Source organism: Podarcis melisellensis (assembly GCF_964234715.1).
Source record: "Podarcis melisellensis genome assembly, chromosome: 7".
Classification (NCBI taxonomy): Eukaryota; Metazoa; Chordata; class Lepidosauria; order Squamata; family Lacertidae; genus Podarcis; species Podarcis melisellensis.
In genome coordinates, this window is record NC_138539.1 from 45536524 (window position 1) to 45554572 (window position 18049).

Consider the following 18049-nt stretch of genomic DNA (forward strand, 5'->3'; position numbering starts at 1 on the left):
TTTAGCCAGCACTTGATGACTGATAGTTTATTGTATAAACTCCTTCAGTTGAGAAGTATTTTATTTGAATGTGTATTAGGGATTTGAATGCTATGTAAAAAATGAGAGATTTTTTGAATTTGGTGGTGGGGAGCAGAAGTCTGCTGATTGACTAGGCAATGTGGGGATGGGATAGAGAGGGTTATGTGGGTTAAAAATTACCAGATAATATGTTGCCAGCAGGTCTTTGGTTAATATGTAGAAAGCTCTTTATTATTTTTCTCCTCTCAAAGGCAGTACAGAGGGAATGAAGGCCAGATGCGTGAACTGCAAGATCAACTAGAAGCTGAACAGTACTTTTCTGTAAGCTGTCCACTGTACATTACACAAGCAATTTTTCTGAGTGATGATATGGTAACATTGTATAATCCCAATAGTAGTGACTTTCTATATTAGCTTCATATAATGTTTGTGCCTGGGGAGGGAAAATGGGTAAAGAGGTAATGATAGGGACAGGAAAAACAGACAGAAGTGGAAGACAATGTGCAGATAGTGCTAGCAACCCTCAAGGGCCATGGTTTCGTAGTCAATGCAACAAAAAGCAACTACATCCCTTGGGATGTAGCACTTGGGAGCAATCAAAATCAGGGTGGTCATTTGCTGACTTTTGCTAAGGATATCGTATGTAATGATGTTAGCTCAGCTGTTGAATATGATGGCATTAGTTATAGGGATCACACCATGGGCCAGACACCACTCCTGACCCTCCTACTATACAAAGACATCATAGCCAATTGTAGACATTGTCAGATCCTCCTGGTGGCCTATATCAAATGGCCCTTTCGGTGGTGCGGCAACTCCAGTGCACCTGATAGCAGGGGTTCCCCTAAAGAACCTACCACCCCTAAATATCACAATGGATGCTAGCCCCAGGAATTGGAAAACCCACTAGTGGGCCAGCATATCCAGAGCAGGAGGACCAGGCCAGAAGGCCAGCATTCTTGTCAAGTGACTGGAGCTGTGAGTTGCCCACCTGATGCTGAAACACCTCACCCACACATTGCTCATCTCTGATGTTCAAATATGGATGGACAACACAACCATGAAAGTCCATGTTACAGGTAGGAAGGAACCAGATTGTTGCCCCTTCACCTGGAAGCCTTCCATGCACTAGACTGGGCAGTGATGCATCTGCCTTAACTCACATTGGAGCATATCATTGTAGTTTCTGGTGAAGGTTATGATTTTATAGGAATTTATAGATTTGTTCTCTGTTGCTTGCTTTATTGCTTTGTTTAATCATATTTTAAACCTCTCTGAGATATTGCCTGTATCTGTCAGGGTGCTGTCAGCGACTCCCAGCTGATTGCTTAGGGAAGTATGAAGACAAGGAAAAGTTTTTTACAGTCCTTTTTTATTTCAAACTTTACAGAGAGAGGCTATAGAACCCAGCCTCTTGGATAATGGCGTTGTTCCGAGTGAATCTCCACCCCCACCTTCTCTCCCACTTTCATCTCCTCTATGGGTGCCACTATGTGCCCTGTGTCTTCAAGCTCTTTGCTCTCCTACTTTTAAGGCTTGGTGGGTTCTGTGAGACGGTGGGTCTGGAATGCTTTCTAGTGACGTGTTAGCCAGCTGCTGCTCTGACTCTTCCTGCTCCTCCTCTCCCATTATTTCCCAACTTTCCCCCTAATTTGTCCCTGAGCTGTGACCTCCTGCAAACCACAGTTGTAAATCTACAGTGTCTTCCTCTTCTTCCTCCCTGGAAGGGGCAGGATGGGGAGGCAGTTTCCACCACTCCTCCTTTGCCCAAATCCCTGACAATACCTGAAAAGTGTTTAATAAATGCTCAGAATGATAGAAGAATATACATTAAGTAGAAAATAATGTGCCAGTATTTTTTATGTGTCCTGTAATAAAGAATGTTTGAATGGTTAGACATATTATTGAGCACAGTATTATAGATTTGGATTTGATTTTTTAATTTGCAGACTCTATACAAAACTCAGGTTAAAGAACTTAAAGAAGAAATTGAGGAGAAGAATAAAGAAACTCAGAAAAAATTACAGGAATTACAAAATGAAAAGTAAGTAAATGTTGGAAGCACAATCTCTCCATTATTAAGTTTATTTTAATTAGAAAGTGAAGCATGTACTCAGCCCCTCTAATTGTGGAGACATTTCTGCTTCATGTTTCTCACGAGAATGCATACAGTGTGTTTTTAATTTTGCCTAGAAATAAAATGTTTATAAAAGTGTAGGACGTTACATATGCTAGAAGTGTAGGTATACAAGGTTGTGCTTGAGTAACAACTGTACATTTTTATTTGTTTTTACTCCCAAGTTAGGACAGAGCAGAACAGCATATTCTAGAATACTGTGGACACAGTATATGTTGACACAAATTTTAGTTCTGCAAGCAAATAAAAAAATACAAGTATTTAATGATTGTAACATACAGAGGGACATGAGAAGAAGACCCTTGCTCTTTCCCCCTGCAATAGCACCTGTGTTGTCTGGAACAGACTTTTTGTTTTATTGTGTTTTATTAAAAAGACAACATGGCTCATACTTTGCTTGGAAAAAGTATGTATAATTTATATGCTACATTTATTTCATACCTTTCCATCAAGGAGCTCAAGGTAGCAAATATAATTTCACCCCATTTTGTTTTCACAACAACTCTATGAGATAGGTTAGCCTGGGAGATAGTGACTGGTTCTCTGCAGTCTTAGTCTTTAAACACTATATATTACTACTTTGGAAAAAAATATTAACTTTTTGTTGTAGAGAAACTCTTGCTGCACAGCTAGATCTGGCTGAAACAAAAGCTGAATCTGAGCAGTTGGCCCGAGCTCTCCTTGAGGAGCAGTATTTTGAATTGACTCAGGAGAGCAAGAAAGCCGCATCACGAAACAGACAAGAAATTGCCGACAAGGATAATATTGTAAGCCGGGTAAGTTACTGTGCAATAAACACAACTTGCTATCTTGTATCAAAAACATCTTTGAATCCTCTATTTTATACTCCTTTAAAATTTTATTCCAGATGTATGTATTGCTCTGATGTGCACTGGAAGTTCTGTTTTCCGTAGTGGAGAATGGAGAACACATAATAGGGTTAACTCCCTTCCAGCTAACCAGTAGTCCTTTTCAAGTTTTGACCCTGCCTCAGAGAGAGTTAACCCCTTCATGTGTGCTTCCATTTCCCACTGAACAGAAGGGCACTTCATGGTAAGGTTAACTTTCTGATTTCAGTAAAGGGAGCTGAGGCATACATACAAAGGGCTACATATGCAAACTGGTTCCTTCCTTGAAATTATAGGAAAAGCCATTCCATGCTTTACATATGTGTCCGAGCTGTCAGGGGTGCTCCTCAGCCAAAAAAAGTACTGTATTTTTCCATCTATAAGACACCCCCTATTTTGGGGGGACTCTGGTTTAAGAAAATGGGGGGAGATGGCCTCCGTGTATAAGATGCCTCCACATTTTTGACATTATTTTTAAGGGGGGGAAATCTAGTCTTATACATGGAAAAATACAGTACATGACAGACCTGTTTTGTCGTGTCTAGGCAGCTATTCCCAGGTCTGTGCTCTGTGGAGCAGTTGCAGCAACGGGACCATGCCTCTTCCACCAGCTTATTTATCTTCCCCAACAGGCTATGCACATGCTACTGGATACTATACCTGTGTGTGAGCTGCCTCTGCTCTTCCTGCTTCAAATCTCTCCTGGTTCTAGGAGAAATTGGTGCAGAAGAGGGTGGGAAGCACCCAGCCCTTCACTTGCCTGACCAGTCTTTTCTTCCTCTCCCTCTAGCTCTGAAGCTTCCTCTGCCTTTGACTCTTGCTTCCTGGTTGGTACAGGTCCCCACAAATAACCTTCCCCTTTGCCCTAGTCAGACTCCATCCACTCCCCCCCCCCGCCGCCCAGTGCACACTCATCAGCATCCTGCTAGTTCCTGGCAGTTCCCTTGCTTTGACATACAGTGGTATCTCGGTTTTCGACCGTCTCTGTTGACTAACATTTCGGAACTCGAACGCCGTAAACCCAGAAGTAAATGCTTCTGTTTTCGAACACACCTCGGAAGTTGAACTGGAAATGCGGCTTCCGTCTTGAGTTTTCTGTTTTGAGGCTTCTGCTTTGAGTTTTGAGAATGCGTATGGTCTTCCAGAACAGATTAGGTTCGAAAACTGAGGTACCACTGTATTTGAATCGGTGTTAAGTTTTCTAAAGTTTCTTTACATAGCAAAGCACTGTATGTGATCTTTTCGCACATCACTAAATATGTCTAGTAGAGAAAAGATCTGCAGAAACTAGTCCAGATTTTTTAAAGGATAAATTATGAGATAACAAATTGTTACCGGTCAAGTTTTTGTAATGTGCTTATTGATGTCAGTGGTTTAACAAAGCCTTCCCCCTGTCTTGCTTAGCTTGAAGAAACAAATAATACATTAACCAAGGATGTGGCATTTCTAACAAAAGAAAATTCTGAACTAAATGAGAAGATTAAGAAACTGGAGGAAGGTATGTGATAATTTCCATATCAATTGCCATAAAAGATTAATTTTGAAATATATCAAAGCCTTTTATACACGGAGAGCAGTTCTTTTTTCAGTGGATTAGGTCCAAACATCTCTTTCCACAAACAGAAGGGCTCCTAGTGTCTGAAGGCAGGAAATGCACCAAGTTGAGGAAGTACTGTAAGTAGCTTGAAGTCCTCAACTCCAATCTATTTCCTGCTTTGTCCGAGGTGATCTTTGGTGTTAGCCAGGGGGTTGGCAAGGTTTACCTCACCTGGGCCAGTTCACTCCAGTGGAGATCCCTCTGTGGGCTGGATCGCGCACATGCATGAGAGCGCGCCCGTGATTTTCGGCGCCTGTGTCTGTGCAGATGTGATTCCGGCGCTGCGGAAGCGAGTCCTTGCGGCTCGGTTCAGGGGCAGCTTGTGGTCTGGTTAAACGACCCCCGTGGGCCGCTTGTGGCCCATGGGCCTTAGGTTGCCGACCCCTGGTGTTAGCTGTTGCTCTTGACCTTTGTAAGATGGCTGTATTCTGTTGTTTGTGTCCCTTTTTGCTAGTGGACTTCTTCTGTATGCAAGTCTAGAACTGGCCTGGTATGTCCTCTGCAGTAAAATATACAGTTTTAACAATCTCTGTTCTGCTAGAACATGAGCTAAAAGTTGGAAATCTAACCATTAGAGTTTGAGGTATGGAAGAGCCATGCTTTTTATTATAAATGAAGATGTTTAAGAAGAATTATTGGCAGTATCATTTAAATCAGGGGTGGCTAACCTTTTGCCCTCCAAATATTGCTGGACTAAAACTCCCATCAGCCCCTGTCAGCATGGGTAACATTCAGGAGGTTACCCACCCCTCATCTAAATTGTTTCTATTAAAAAGATTATGAGTTATGAAAAAAGTGTACTTAAATTTCTCAATTACCATCATAGATGGTAATTTTCTGAGGTCTTAGTTTTTATCTAATATCTAGAATAGTTTCTTCTAATTTCATTTAGGCACCATACCAATCCATAATTTGATTGTGTTCTGCCTTTTTGTAATTGAAATTTGTTTTTTTTTATTGATTGCTTTGTTTTTATGTGACTCATCATAGTGTAAAGGTGGGATATAAAGCTTCTCATAAAACTAATAAATAGGGTGGTATCTGACTAAATCATCCTAAGAGTACAAATATTGAATCATTCCAGAATGATTATGCACTGGCATAACCATTTGGTTACATTAATAAAAATTAAATAATGATTAATGGGGGAAGGGAACCAAGTAAGGAGCAGTTATTTCAATGTCATAAAAGGCCTTGCTTAACTTTAATACTTAATATTGTCAACAGATTATATATTGAAGAAAGAAGAAGAAATAAATACCATAAAAATGCAGTATGAAAAGAACTTGAACACTGAAAGAACCCTTAAAACACAGGTATTTGTCTTTTTTTTTTTGATGCTGTGTTAAACTACATTCTGAAAGATTTTATTAGCCCTTCATATGTTCTTCTGTTTTCACTACAAACAAGGATGAAAGGTTTCAATTATGATTATACACCCACAGCATTACCCCATTTGTCTTAGCTGTGGTCTTACAAAATGTGTTATCAAGGTTAAACTTAGTCCAAAATATAAAAATCATAAGCAATCAACACAATAAGACAATTACATAAAATATCAAATATATCAACATTTTAACATCCAGTATGAAAAGTAATAATCGGAAGCAGAGTTTCTCAGTGCTGTATCCTTTTCTGTATCTTGAAAATGCAAAATGGAGCTTAGGCAAATCTCTCTGGGCATCATAATAAACCACAAGGCTGGCTGCTTTGTGGCGTTGTAAAGCATAGACTTTAGTTCTCTGTTCCTGCAAGACTGAACTGGTTAAAGGGTGTCTGGTAGCAAAGCTGGGAAGTGCTGTAGACAATGTTGGACTAAATGGACCAATGGGCTAGTTCAGCATAAGGCAACCGCTTATGTTTATAGGGTCATGCTATGGTAGTATTTCCCTACATAGCTCGAGAAGAATAATGGGTTAAATGGCTTAGACCCATAGAAATATATGAGATCCATATATTTATTTCACTAATTGATAATGCTTTGTAAAATGTTAAATTTGTGAGCAAGACTCAAATGTTATCATTGGTTAGAATAATTCCAAGAGGTTGGGGACCATATATGTGCTTATATTTTTTATGTCTATTCAGATTTGTGCATATTTGTTTGATACATAACAGGCTGTCAACAAACTGGCTGAAATTATGAATCGCAAAGATTTTAAGCTAGATAGAAAGAAAGTAAACATGCAAGACTACAAGAAAAAAGAGAAGGAAAATCGGAAGTTACAATTGGAACTTAACCAAGAAAAAGAGAAATTTAATCAGATGGTAATAAAATACCAGAAGGAGCTTAATGAAATTCAAGCGGTAAGACCTTTCCCCTTTTTTCATTTGGTTTTATATAGTCCTGTCAAATACATTCACTGATGGTTTTCTGCTTAAAAGCTAACATATATGAGAATAAAATGGTGTTCAGGACTCAGCTTGTCTGTCTAAACTCTACTGTGGAGTACATTGTTCAACTAAAGAGTTTTCAAATGATTACTGTCATGCACGAGGAAGTAGCAGGACAAAGTTAATCTAACAGAGCAACCAAGGCAGTTTCTATGCCAAAACTGGTGTTAAACCTGACCAAAAACTGGAAAATCTCTCATTTAAGAGACTGAAACTGGCCAGTGATGATATTGTATACTAGTAAATAATTTTGTTTTTGCAAGGTTGTGATGATAGATCTGCAAATAATGAACATTTTTGTTTGGCTCAGTTTGAATTTTAATACCTCACGTTCTTAACAAATGAGTTCATACAAATAATATTCCCCACATTTTCTACTGAATACAGCAAATTGCGGAAGAGTCTGCACATAAGAACGAACTTCAGATGCAGTTGGATAGCAAGGAAAGTGATATAGAACAACTGCGCAGTAAAATTAATGACTTACAACTAGGCATGGACTCAACTAGTGTTGCCAGCCTTCCGCCAGATGACACTGATGGGAATGTTATAGGTAAGAGGCATAGATGTTTTGCTTACTATTTGTGCATCTTATTCACCAGGCTTTTCTTCTCTAAATAGATAAGCTATCAACACCCCCTTTAAAAAACAACAACAACCTTTGGCTTTATTATTTTACATTTCTTTTGTAGATAGAAGATAATATGGTTTAAAGGCAGGATGCAAAATTCTCTGCATACTTCTCTATAGAGAAAATTTAAAAGCTTGAGTTCCCATTTAGATAATTCCTTAGTATGCAGCTTGCAAGTTGTCATTTTTTTATACAGTGGCTGTAGATGTGATATCTGCATTTACCATCATTGTTTGGTTAGAGTAGATTTACTGTGGATTATATTTCATTGCAGGGACGCGGGTGGTGCTGTGGGTAAAACCTCAGTGCCTAGGACTTGCCGATCATATGGTCGGCGGTTCGAATCCCCGCGGCGGGGTGAGCTCCCGTCTTTCGGTCCCAGCTCCTGCCAACCTAGTAGTTCGAAAGCACCCTTAAGTGCAAGTAGATAAATAGGTACCACTTTATAGCGGGAAGGTAAACGGCGTTTCTGTGTGCTGTGCTGGTGCCAGCTCGCCCAAGCAGCTTCGTCACACTGGCCATGTGACCCGGATGTGTCTTCGGACAGCGCTGTTCCCCGGCCTCTTAAGTGAGATGGGCGCACAACCCTAGAGTCGGACACGACTGGCCCGTACGGGCAGGGGTACCTTTACCTTTACCTTTATATTTCATTGCACAAATAATTAACAAGTCCACTTCCCTACATGTACTATTGCAGTAGGAAAAGAAGTATGGATTTTTAAAAAATCTTAATTATATTTATATGTATGATCTAACTACTGCAAAGAATAAAGCCCCTGACAGTTGTAAAGCACCTGTTTCTTAGCTCCCCTTTTACAATTACTGTATATCAAAATAACTGACACATCAAGATTGAATTGTTTTCTGATTCTTGATAACAAAATTAATTAGGGTCATTTCAGTTTATATTATTTTATGCTTTTAAGCTGATTGTTTAAATTAATTAATTAAATTAAGTCTGCATCACAATAGCAGACTTCCACTCATTTTAATTTCCTTCTTGCCCTGCATGCCCCCAAAATCTGCTCTGGAGGATCTTCCAACTCTCTGGAGCAGACTTTGAGGGTGTACAGAGGGCTGCAGGGTGGAGAACAGGAAGGTGAAGTCAGATTGCAAGTCCTTTCTGCTCACTCACAGATTATATATATATATATATATATATATATATATATATATATAAAGAAACATCTTAATTAATAGTGGACAGAATGGCCGAGGGATTAATTACCTAATTATTTCTTACTTGGCTGACAGTTCTATTTAAAAAGTATTAGATGGGAAAACCTATATAACAGGAACCTGGAGGTAAGGAAAGATAGGAAAAACAATATATAGATTATAATTTCACATCAAAATCTGTAATGTGAACAGTTCAAGTTTTAAAATGTAATAGTTATTCTGCTCATTTACATGTGATTCACCCCATCTGGCCAGATTCTATATCTCTAGTCTCCAGTGAAGTGCATTTAGCATTGGATTCCTAGAGACTGAACACTACAGCTATCTTTTCTGACTCCTTCACCAGATTGTTTATCTTCTTTAGCCCTATTCAGAAGTTAGACATGTGCAGTGCTTTATTTGAAAAAAATGAGTTGCCAGTACACTCACCCCTTTGCCTGCCTCCTCTGCCACTGCTTCCCACCCACCGCCATCCCCAGAGGCATTTTGGCGTGACCTACCAAAGCAGGTCTACCACAAAATGGTGCGGCTAGAGCGGCCCACAGAGCAAGGAAAGGAGGAAAAAGAAATGTCGTTGTTCTAGCCACGCCACTTTGTAGTAGAGCACAGCAGTCCTCCTCTACCACAAAGTGGTGTGCCTGGAGTGGCCCACTAGTCAAGGAATGGAGGGGTAAGAAAGTTGGCCGCTCTTGCCACGCCACTTTGTGGTAGACCCACTTTGGTCCAAAATGGCTGTGGGGAAGAGGTGGAGGAGGAGGTGAAAAAGAGGTGGCGGTACAATGTACTGCCGCATACCGCCTAAAAAAACCAAAAACCTTGACATGTGAATGGGAAGCAGGGTTGTGCTGAATATCTGAAAAGCTCATGCACCGACTTTGTGTATGCTGAGTATCCCTGGCTTCTGGTGTCTGAGCATACAGTGTAAATATATGTTGAGACAAAGCCTTTGTGTGTACAGCTGTATGTGCAAAGAATTCAGCACAGTCTTGAACCTCAGTTATGAGGGGTTCCAGATCACATGGAAGTCAGTTGTGTGCACAAAGGCTCCATCCGCACAGATATTTGTGCTGTATGTGCAGATGCCAGAGGGCAGGGCTAGTTGGTGCCCATGATGTTGGGAGCACAGCTACTTGGCACAGCCTTGCTCATGCGCTGGTTTCATGTGTGAGCAGAATTTATGAACAGTGTTATGTATTGTATTCTTTAATGGACTTCATCTTGAAAAGCAGCAGCTTTCATTCCTAACTGCAGCTTGCTATCTCTTCCTGTCTTCTTATCGTGATGTATAAGCACCTTTCCAGATAGTGGTTCTGCACACTAAGAATTAATTCTGATTGTGTTCATTTTTTGTTTATAATGTGTTGAGAGTTTCAGTGGGGAGTACATCTGAAAGTAAAGAACCTCAGCCTGGGCTTAAAAGTCCCACTTTAGCCTAGACTCACTTTGTAATCAGAGGTCACTAGCTCTCAGCCCCAGTACCCTGTCATTAAACCTGCATCCAGTAAAAAATTATTTTTTTACTGCTAGGAGCCAGATGAAAACATTCTTCTTTAACCAGGCCTTTGGCTGTTAAAAAATCTATGGACTTTTAAATGTGTTTGCCTGTGTGAAGAAGAAGAAGATGATGATGATGAATAGTATTTTTTGTTTTTATGTTGTCAACCACCCTGTAACCTTTGGATGAGGGGTAGAATATAAATTTAATAGTAATAATGTTTTTCAGTCAACACTTGGTTCTGAAACAGTACCCTGAATTTGGGATACATGTGGCAGGGTTCTCTCTCTCTGCCCCAGGTTAGAATATCATCAGCTGGCAGTTACTTGTAATGAAATTTGGTGTTACAAACATCAGTCCTTTTTATAAGCATTTAGAGAACCTTTAGCCTTTTATATGATTATGTAGGAATCTTATCACAGACTAAAAAATGTTGTATGAAAACTAAATAAACTGCTTCTCTCTTATTCTTTATATCTAGCTGATTCTTCCTGCATTCCTTATTTATTTCTCTTCTATTCTTACCTTCTGTGAGTAATGGGACAAGTGGGTACTTTGTGTTTGCTCTCCTGCTTTTTTTGTTTATTGTGAACTGTGGCTTTCAGTTACTATACCTTTATGCTTAGTATTTCATCTTCCCTTTCCTAGTGTTACATTACATTTATGTTAAAAAATTTAATAATACTATGATTCATGCTATACCATCATTTTCAGACCAAAGTCTGGTCTGGCTGTTTCAAAACTTTGCCATTGAAACAGTATTTGATGTTACCCTTGTAAACCCTTTTGCTGCTTATCCTGCAATAGGTTTATTGCCATGGAAAATGAATTTGTGACAAAGCATGAAAAATGCTTCAATTCTGTTTTTTATTTAGCTGTGGCTTTTATTCCTGCTTCAGCAGTCTATTTGGTAATTGCTAATGGCTGCATGAAATTTATTTTCTTATAGTTCTCTGTTATTAAAGTGTTGCCTAATATGTCCCCCAACAGAGTCAAGAATGGAGGGCTGGCTTTCAATACCAAACAAAGGAAATATAAAACGTCATGGATGGAAGAAGCAGGTATATAAGAATTCTATTTTCTTTTGAAGCATATGCCAAATCAGATATTAAATTATTCAACTTACATCCAACGCATGGGTAGAAAATATTTGATGCTTACTAAGACACACACACATGCTGAAAAATAATTGGTTATGTAAAACCATTTATCCTGTACAAAAAAACAAACCAGGCCATCTAGTTATCATTTCTTCTATCTGCATGTTTTTGAAAACAATTTAAACTGAGTAAAAATCAGTATATATGCCTCATTGGTTTTTATCCTAATTTATTAGTGATTAACTAATGTTGTCTCTGGGGTGGTTCACATGTCACCCCCAATTTCAGGCTAGTGTACTCCATGTTCCCTATCTTCCATCCTTTCCTTCCTTGTGTTCATAGTTAAACTCAAACTCAGATGTTTGAGTGAGATATGGCAACTTATCCTTTGCCCCAACTAGGATCAGAAGTCAAGCTATGGTTTTGCATTACACCTGAACAGCCTCTCTCTTTATCCAGAGAAATGACGAGGTGGATAGAATTGCCTTTTATGTATTAACAGTCTTTTCCCCTTTCTCTCTTTTTCAGTATGTTGTGGTCAGCAGCAGAAAGATCTTGTTCTATAACGACGAACAGGACAGAGAACATTCTAATCCATCCATGGTATTAGATATAGAGTACGTACTTCTAATATCAGTTTGAGATAACAGAAGGGAATTTCCTAATTTAAAAGGTTTAATTTTTATGGGTCTTTAGATACAGAGATACATTTTAGTTTTTGTCAGACTGGATAGGCTCAACTATTCAGAAGAATGGTTCACTTGAGCATGTTGAATCCTTTGGTGAATAGAGTGTCTCCATCATTTCTACAACTTTTATATGTTCACATGTCACACCAGATTTTCCTGCAGTAAATATGTATGTGTGAACATCAGATGAACACCCATTAACACCACTGGATACACTTCTATGATCCCTGATTCAGCTACATCTTCCTGTTACCTCTACTCTGTTACATATACACACACTTCTCAATAATTCTTTATTTTGTAGGAAATGCAGTAACGTTATGTACTTGTAGCAAAATGGATATTGATGTTAAACAGTAGGGAAATTAATTTTGATCTAATATCTGCTTAGTTGTGATATAATTATTAAAACAGTGCAATGTTTATTTGATTTCAGAAAATTGTTCCATGTGCGGCCAGTAACACAGGGGGATGTCTATAGAGCGGAAACTGAGGAAATTCCTAAAATATTCCAGGTAACAGCAACTGTCATATATTGATTTGAACATAGTTTCTTTAAATAACTTGTCAACTTTGAAGAAAAATGTATGAAATACTACTATATGCCTTTCTTGTTTTGCTCAGATTCTATATGCCAATGAGGGCGAGTGCCGAAAAGATTTGGAAGCAGAACCAGTTCAGCCACCAGAGAAGACAACCTTTCTGAATCATAAAGGTCATGAATTCATCCCAACATTATACCACTTTCCAGCCAACTGTGAGGCTTGTGCCAAGCCCCTCTGGCATGTATTTAAGCCACCACCTGCAGTAGAATGTAGGCGATGCCATGTTAAGTGCCATAGAGATCACTTGGATAAAAAGGAAGAATTAATTGCACCATGTAAAGGTAAGGTGACTATATTTATATTTGAATTCAGTGCAGTTCTATCACAGGGGCAATCCAAACTAGATTGATTAGATTATGGGTTGTATCTGGTGCTCTTCATGTGTAATTACACTGGCTGAATGGGACTTCCATTTTTCTCCTCTTCTTGTGCCCCCACCCTCAAATCTGTTCTGGAGGGTTCCCCAAACCCCCACAGCTGATTTTGAAGACATCCAAGTGCTTGTGTTTACATGTAGTTTTATTAAAAGTAATTTGAAAATATATTGAAATATGCTGACTGACTGTAACTTTTAAATCAGTAATCTGTTTTAAATTGATTAACCAATTAAGCAACTAAGTAAAGGTAAAGGGACCCCTGATTGTTAAGTCCAGTCGCGGGTGACTCTGGGGTCATGTGGCCAGCATGACTAAGCTGCTTCTGGCGAACCAGAGCAACACACAGAAACGCCGTTTACCTTCCTGCCGGAGCGGTACCTTTTTACCCACTTGTACTTTGACGTGCTTTCGAACTGCTAGGTTGGCAGGAGCAGGGACTGAGCAACGGGAGCTCACCCCGTTGCGGGGATTCAAACCTCCAACCTTCTGATCGGCAAGCCCTAGGCTCTGTGGTTTAGACCACAGCGCCACCCACGTCCCTAAGCAACTAAGTAGTGCAGTTTTAATTTTGAAAGATCTGGATTTCTTTGCTGTAAAGTATGTACCTAAGTCCTACCAACCATAATACATTATATTAAAATCATATAATTGTAGAGTTGGAATGAACCCTGAGGGTCATCTAGTCCAACCCCCTGCAATGCAGGAATATCAACTAAAGTATCCATGACAAATCACTACCCAATCTCTTATTAAAAACCTCCATTGAATGAGAGGTGTTTGTTCAATACTTTCATTAGCCAACCAGTGGTGATAATGTTTATGTTATTATATTTTGGTTTTATTTAACAGTATCCTTTTTTTCTCATTAATAGTGAGTTATGATGTAACTTCAGCAAGAGATATGTTGTTGTTAGCCCCCTGTCAAGAAGATCAGAAGAAATGGGTTTCTCATTTAGTAAAGAAGATCCCCAAGACACCACCATCCAGTTTTGTTCGTGCTTCCCCCAGAACTCTTTCTACAAGGTCCTCAGCAAATCAGTCATTCAGAAAAGTTAAGAATGCGTCTGGAAAAGCTAGGTGAGATGTGAATGGACTAAGTTTAAATCTTCCTTTTTTTTTAAGGAGGGTCTGCATATGAAATAACTGACCTATCCAAAGGTTACTGTGTTGACTAGATTCACCTCTTACAAATCTGATTAAATCTGGTTCCTAGTTAAGGGCATTTACTAACTAGAGATACTGTATTTTTAAATGCAGCAAATCTTACTTTATTTTTGTTTAACAAGCAGCAGGAATTCATATCAATGTAAAATGATTTATTCAAGTCATTTGAAAATCCTAATGCATTTTGAACAAATTGTTCTACAATGGGATTTAATTTTTAAAATAAACAGTTTGTGAACATAACATACTTATAATTTTTATATTTGTAAATATTATTAATATAAAAAATTAAATGCACTAAAACAATTTTAAGTCTTTAAAATAGACATACCAAATCTACCTTACCCTTCCATCTATGCCTTTTTAGCTGATTGTAACTTGCTGTCACATCAACAAAGGAACTGGTGGAGCTTGGGGAGGTTCAGAGTCTTATATAAGCACCCATTTTTCAGTATAATCAACTGGAATTCTTCATGTACTTATGGTGATGTTCATTTTTACACAAACATCTCTTAAAAAGAGGAATGCACATGTTAGTAGTATCCATAAAATGCATTGCTACTTGTTTCACCAGGTTTTTGCTTTATTGTTGCCTTATATTTTGCCTTGTATTTGGTTACTAATGGAAGTTTGATCTTCAGTATTATATAACTCTGTGCCCCTCTTTGCTGCATTATTCCACATCCTGGTCAAAGTTCTCAGCAAAGTATCCTGATAATAAGTCATAACATTGATGTTGGTAAATATTCTCCATGTAATCCTTAATACACTGTGTTTTATTTCTAGCATGCACAAGCCATTTATTTAGCCCTTTGTGTGAAAGTGCTTTCCAATCTTTAATACTTTGCTCTTTTTTATGGCAAAAAAACCTCCATAAACTCAGAAATTCAATAGTAGAAAAATCAGCCTTCTCTCAAAAGAAAGTTATCCACCCCACTGTGATTTAACTGAAAATAAATCTTTGCTTCTCCTTGGAATATTCAAATGGAATGACTTCCCAGGAAAAATAACACAGTAGAAGCTAATTACACTGTAGAAGGCAACACATTTAAATGGGGATAATTTTGGGGATGTGCACTGACCAGAGGATTTGTTCAGACCCTGATTCAGCACTTCAGAAAACATCCACCTAAGACCAAAGTACTTTGGAGGGTGCCCAATTTGTGTCAGTTCCAAGTCTGTGCCAGAAAAAAAGGCTTCATCATCTCTCCCGTTTGCTATTGAGAACTTAGAAAAGAGCTCTAAATTGGGCAGAATTTGATAAAGGTTTTAGGTGTGCATGCCTAAAATCCTTTGGCAGAAACAATCCTGCAAAATCTTGTGAGTGGTTTTCCTACAAGTGGAATCATTCTATTTTTAAGGTGGTGTAAGAAAGCGATTACATTAGTCTTCCCTACTGTGGTGGACACTCAGGGGTGTATTTATCAATCCTTTTGGGGTTGATTTTAGAGTGGGGGGTAGGGACTACAGGGGATTTCCTTTCGTCCCTGTGGTTTTGTTTGTGGGCACTACTTCAGTGCTCATAGGTGATACTGCACACAGAGCTGTAATCAAAATGCTTTGTTTATTTGTGTGCCTGCCCAGTATGCTGGGATATTGTACTTTCCCCACCCCAAGCCCTCCATTGTTGCTTCCTAAGCCGCTATTGTGTATCTTCTTCCAGCAAGAGGAACTGGAGCTGTCTGGTGTAATGCCCTTGAAACTTGCCCCCACTCAGCTTTTTTTTGCAGTACAGGCAGATGGCATAGCTGGGATCCACCGTCATCTCAAAATTATCCCAGATTATGCTCTGCTACTTTCTCCTTTTTATGGTTCTGCCAGCCTTGGAGAGGGTGGGGGAGAATTTGCATCTGCTGTGTATGTTGTCACTGCTCCTGCCTGCAAAAGTTTCAGCTTCGTAGGAGAATAATTTTTCTAGGCAGCACTGCCTCTACCCCAGTGGGAATCACCATGTAGTTTGCTGCCAGCACCAAGTACGTGCCTGCTGATGTAAGGGTGTGGCTGTGTTAAATGTGTCTATTGTTCTGCTGCTTTGCTACCTATACCCTTTAGCCCAGTAACACACAACAGTATGTATGTAGAAAAGAAGCACATAAAAATGGAAAGCACAGAGTGAATTGAATCCAACTAACTCATTAAATCCCTTGAAATAAATGGACAGGAATGATGTAAATCCATTTATTTGAATGAATTGGATGGATATGGCTTGTGGTGATGCAGTGTGTGCTTCTGGAAATCACTAGTACGTATGATGAAAACAGGCTCAAAAGGACAGGAAGCCACCATTAACAAATATGGAAAAACAGGGAAAATCACTTGAGGATCGGCACATACGGGGAGGGGGGGGAAGAGAGAGAGAGAGAGAGAGAGAGACAGAGAGAGAGAGACAGAGAGACAGAGAGAAGTTGAGTGTTACCGGTACTTAAATTAAATTAATATGACTTAAAAGGAACTGCTTTTCTCATCTTTGAGTGACTGAAAGTGTTCAAGTGGGTTTGGCTTCCCCTACTGCTCAAAGGCAGGGAACATTGAACTAGAGGAAGTAGATGGTTTTCTCCTTAGGCTTCAGTTTGCTTCATGTGCAAGTTTAAAAAAAACCCACACACAAATTACACAATAACAAACCACTGCACCAGAAAAAGCTCACTGAGTACACAGCAGAGCATAAGACCAACCTTAGGAACAAGGAAACCTAGTATGGCAGTTGAAAAAAAACATTTTTAAAAGGGAACGACACCTTGAAAACTTTAGATCATCCAAGGACAAATACCTTTCAGGTGAGAACAATGGTTCCTTCTCCCTTGGGTATTTAAGGTCTTCAAGTAGGATGTTGCTGTTCATGCCCTTTGACCACAAGGTGACACTAAACTCTCAGACCTGCCATTCAGGTAGGAACCAAGAATTCTCTCTCTCATTCCATCTCTTTTATCTTTGTGTTACAGCAGCTTTGCTTCATGAGTGCCTTATGCAGGCAGTAAGTTGTGATTGTTGTAACTCATCTGCTCATTTTGCCGCCTAAACCATAGAAATCATATGATCTCAGTTAAGTTTAATTATGAGTTTCAATGTTAACTTTTTCATTTAAGTTTCAAGCCATCTTTCTTCTAGAACCAAATATGTTCACCCTACTCATTTGTCTCCCTCATTTCTGACACTTTCTTATATACGTCTTCATTTTTGCTTCCCTACATTGTACTAGAGGTTTTGTATTCTTTAGCTAAGCTCCCGTATGTGGATGGCATGCCTGGGAGCATGTATGATTTATATATGATTACATTAATGATGAAAAATATAGCTCTATTTCAATACAAAATATATCATAGAAGATACGTTTTCTGATTTCTGGGAAAGAAAAAACAATAAAGATGTGATTTGGAAGCAAAAATATATCAGCTAAATATACTGCTGAGTCAACCACTGGAGGACATAAACATAGATGCTAAGTTGTGCTAGGATCAATGCTGGCATTCTGTATAATTTTTGCACATTCATTCTAGTTTTACATCTTTTCTTCATTATGTATCCTGAATACTGATCTTCATCTTTCCATATGTACCTCTGAGTGCATATATGTCTTATAGACATCATTTAGCCAGATAAAGAGCTACGTAGCTTCACTTTGTCAATTCATATTCATAGCTGTTTCTTCCTTAACCACCATTGTCTTCGGAGGAAATTCAGAACGTTGATTCATTTTAACTAGAGAACTTTGTGTTGTCCTCACCATTTCTTTATAAGTATTTCTTGTCCTATTTCACTGGGATTCACAGTCTTTCTAGTCATGGACAAGGGTCTTCAAGCATGAAATCATC

At 38.9% G+C, this 18049-nt stretch overlaps 1 protein-coding gene across 2 annotated transcripts in view; it reads left to right on the top strand.

Annotated features, from left to right (window-relative positions):
- Nucleotides 1-18049, top strand: part of ROCK1 (Rho associated coiled-coil containing protein kinase 1) — a 59525-nt gene that overhangs the window by 33955 nt on the left and 7521 nt on the right. For both annotated transcript variants that reach the window (XM_081918029.1, XM_081918030.1), the window contains exons 21-32: nucleotides 273-342; nucleotides 1971-2065; nucleotides 2769-2934; nucleotides 4411-4504; nucleotides 5831-5919; nucleotides 6722-6910; nucleotides 7385-7550; nucleotides 11293-11363; nucleotides 11931-12019; nucleotides 12528-12606; nucleotides 12716-12977; nucleotides 13946-14150. In XM_081918029.1, coding sequence (XP_081774155.1) covers nucleotides 273-342; nucleotides 1971-2065; nucleotides 2769-2934; nucleotides 4411-4504; nucleotides 5831-5919; nucleotides 6722-6910; nucleotides 7385-7550; nucleotides 11293-11363; nucleotides 11931-12019; nucleotides 12528-12606; nucleotides 12716-12977; nucleotides 13946-14150 — 1575 coding nt within the window. The remainder of the gene's footprint in view (nucleotides 1-272; nucleotides 343-1970; nucleotides 2066-2768; nucleotides 2935-4410; nucleotides 4505-5830; nucleotides 5920-6721; nucleotides 6911-7384; nucleotides 7551-11292; nucleotides 11364-11930; nucleotides 12020-12527; nucleotides 12607-12715; nucleotides 12978-13945; nucleotides 14151-18049) is intronic.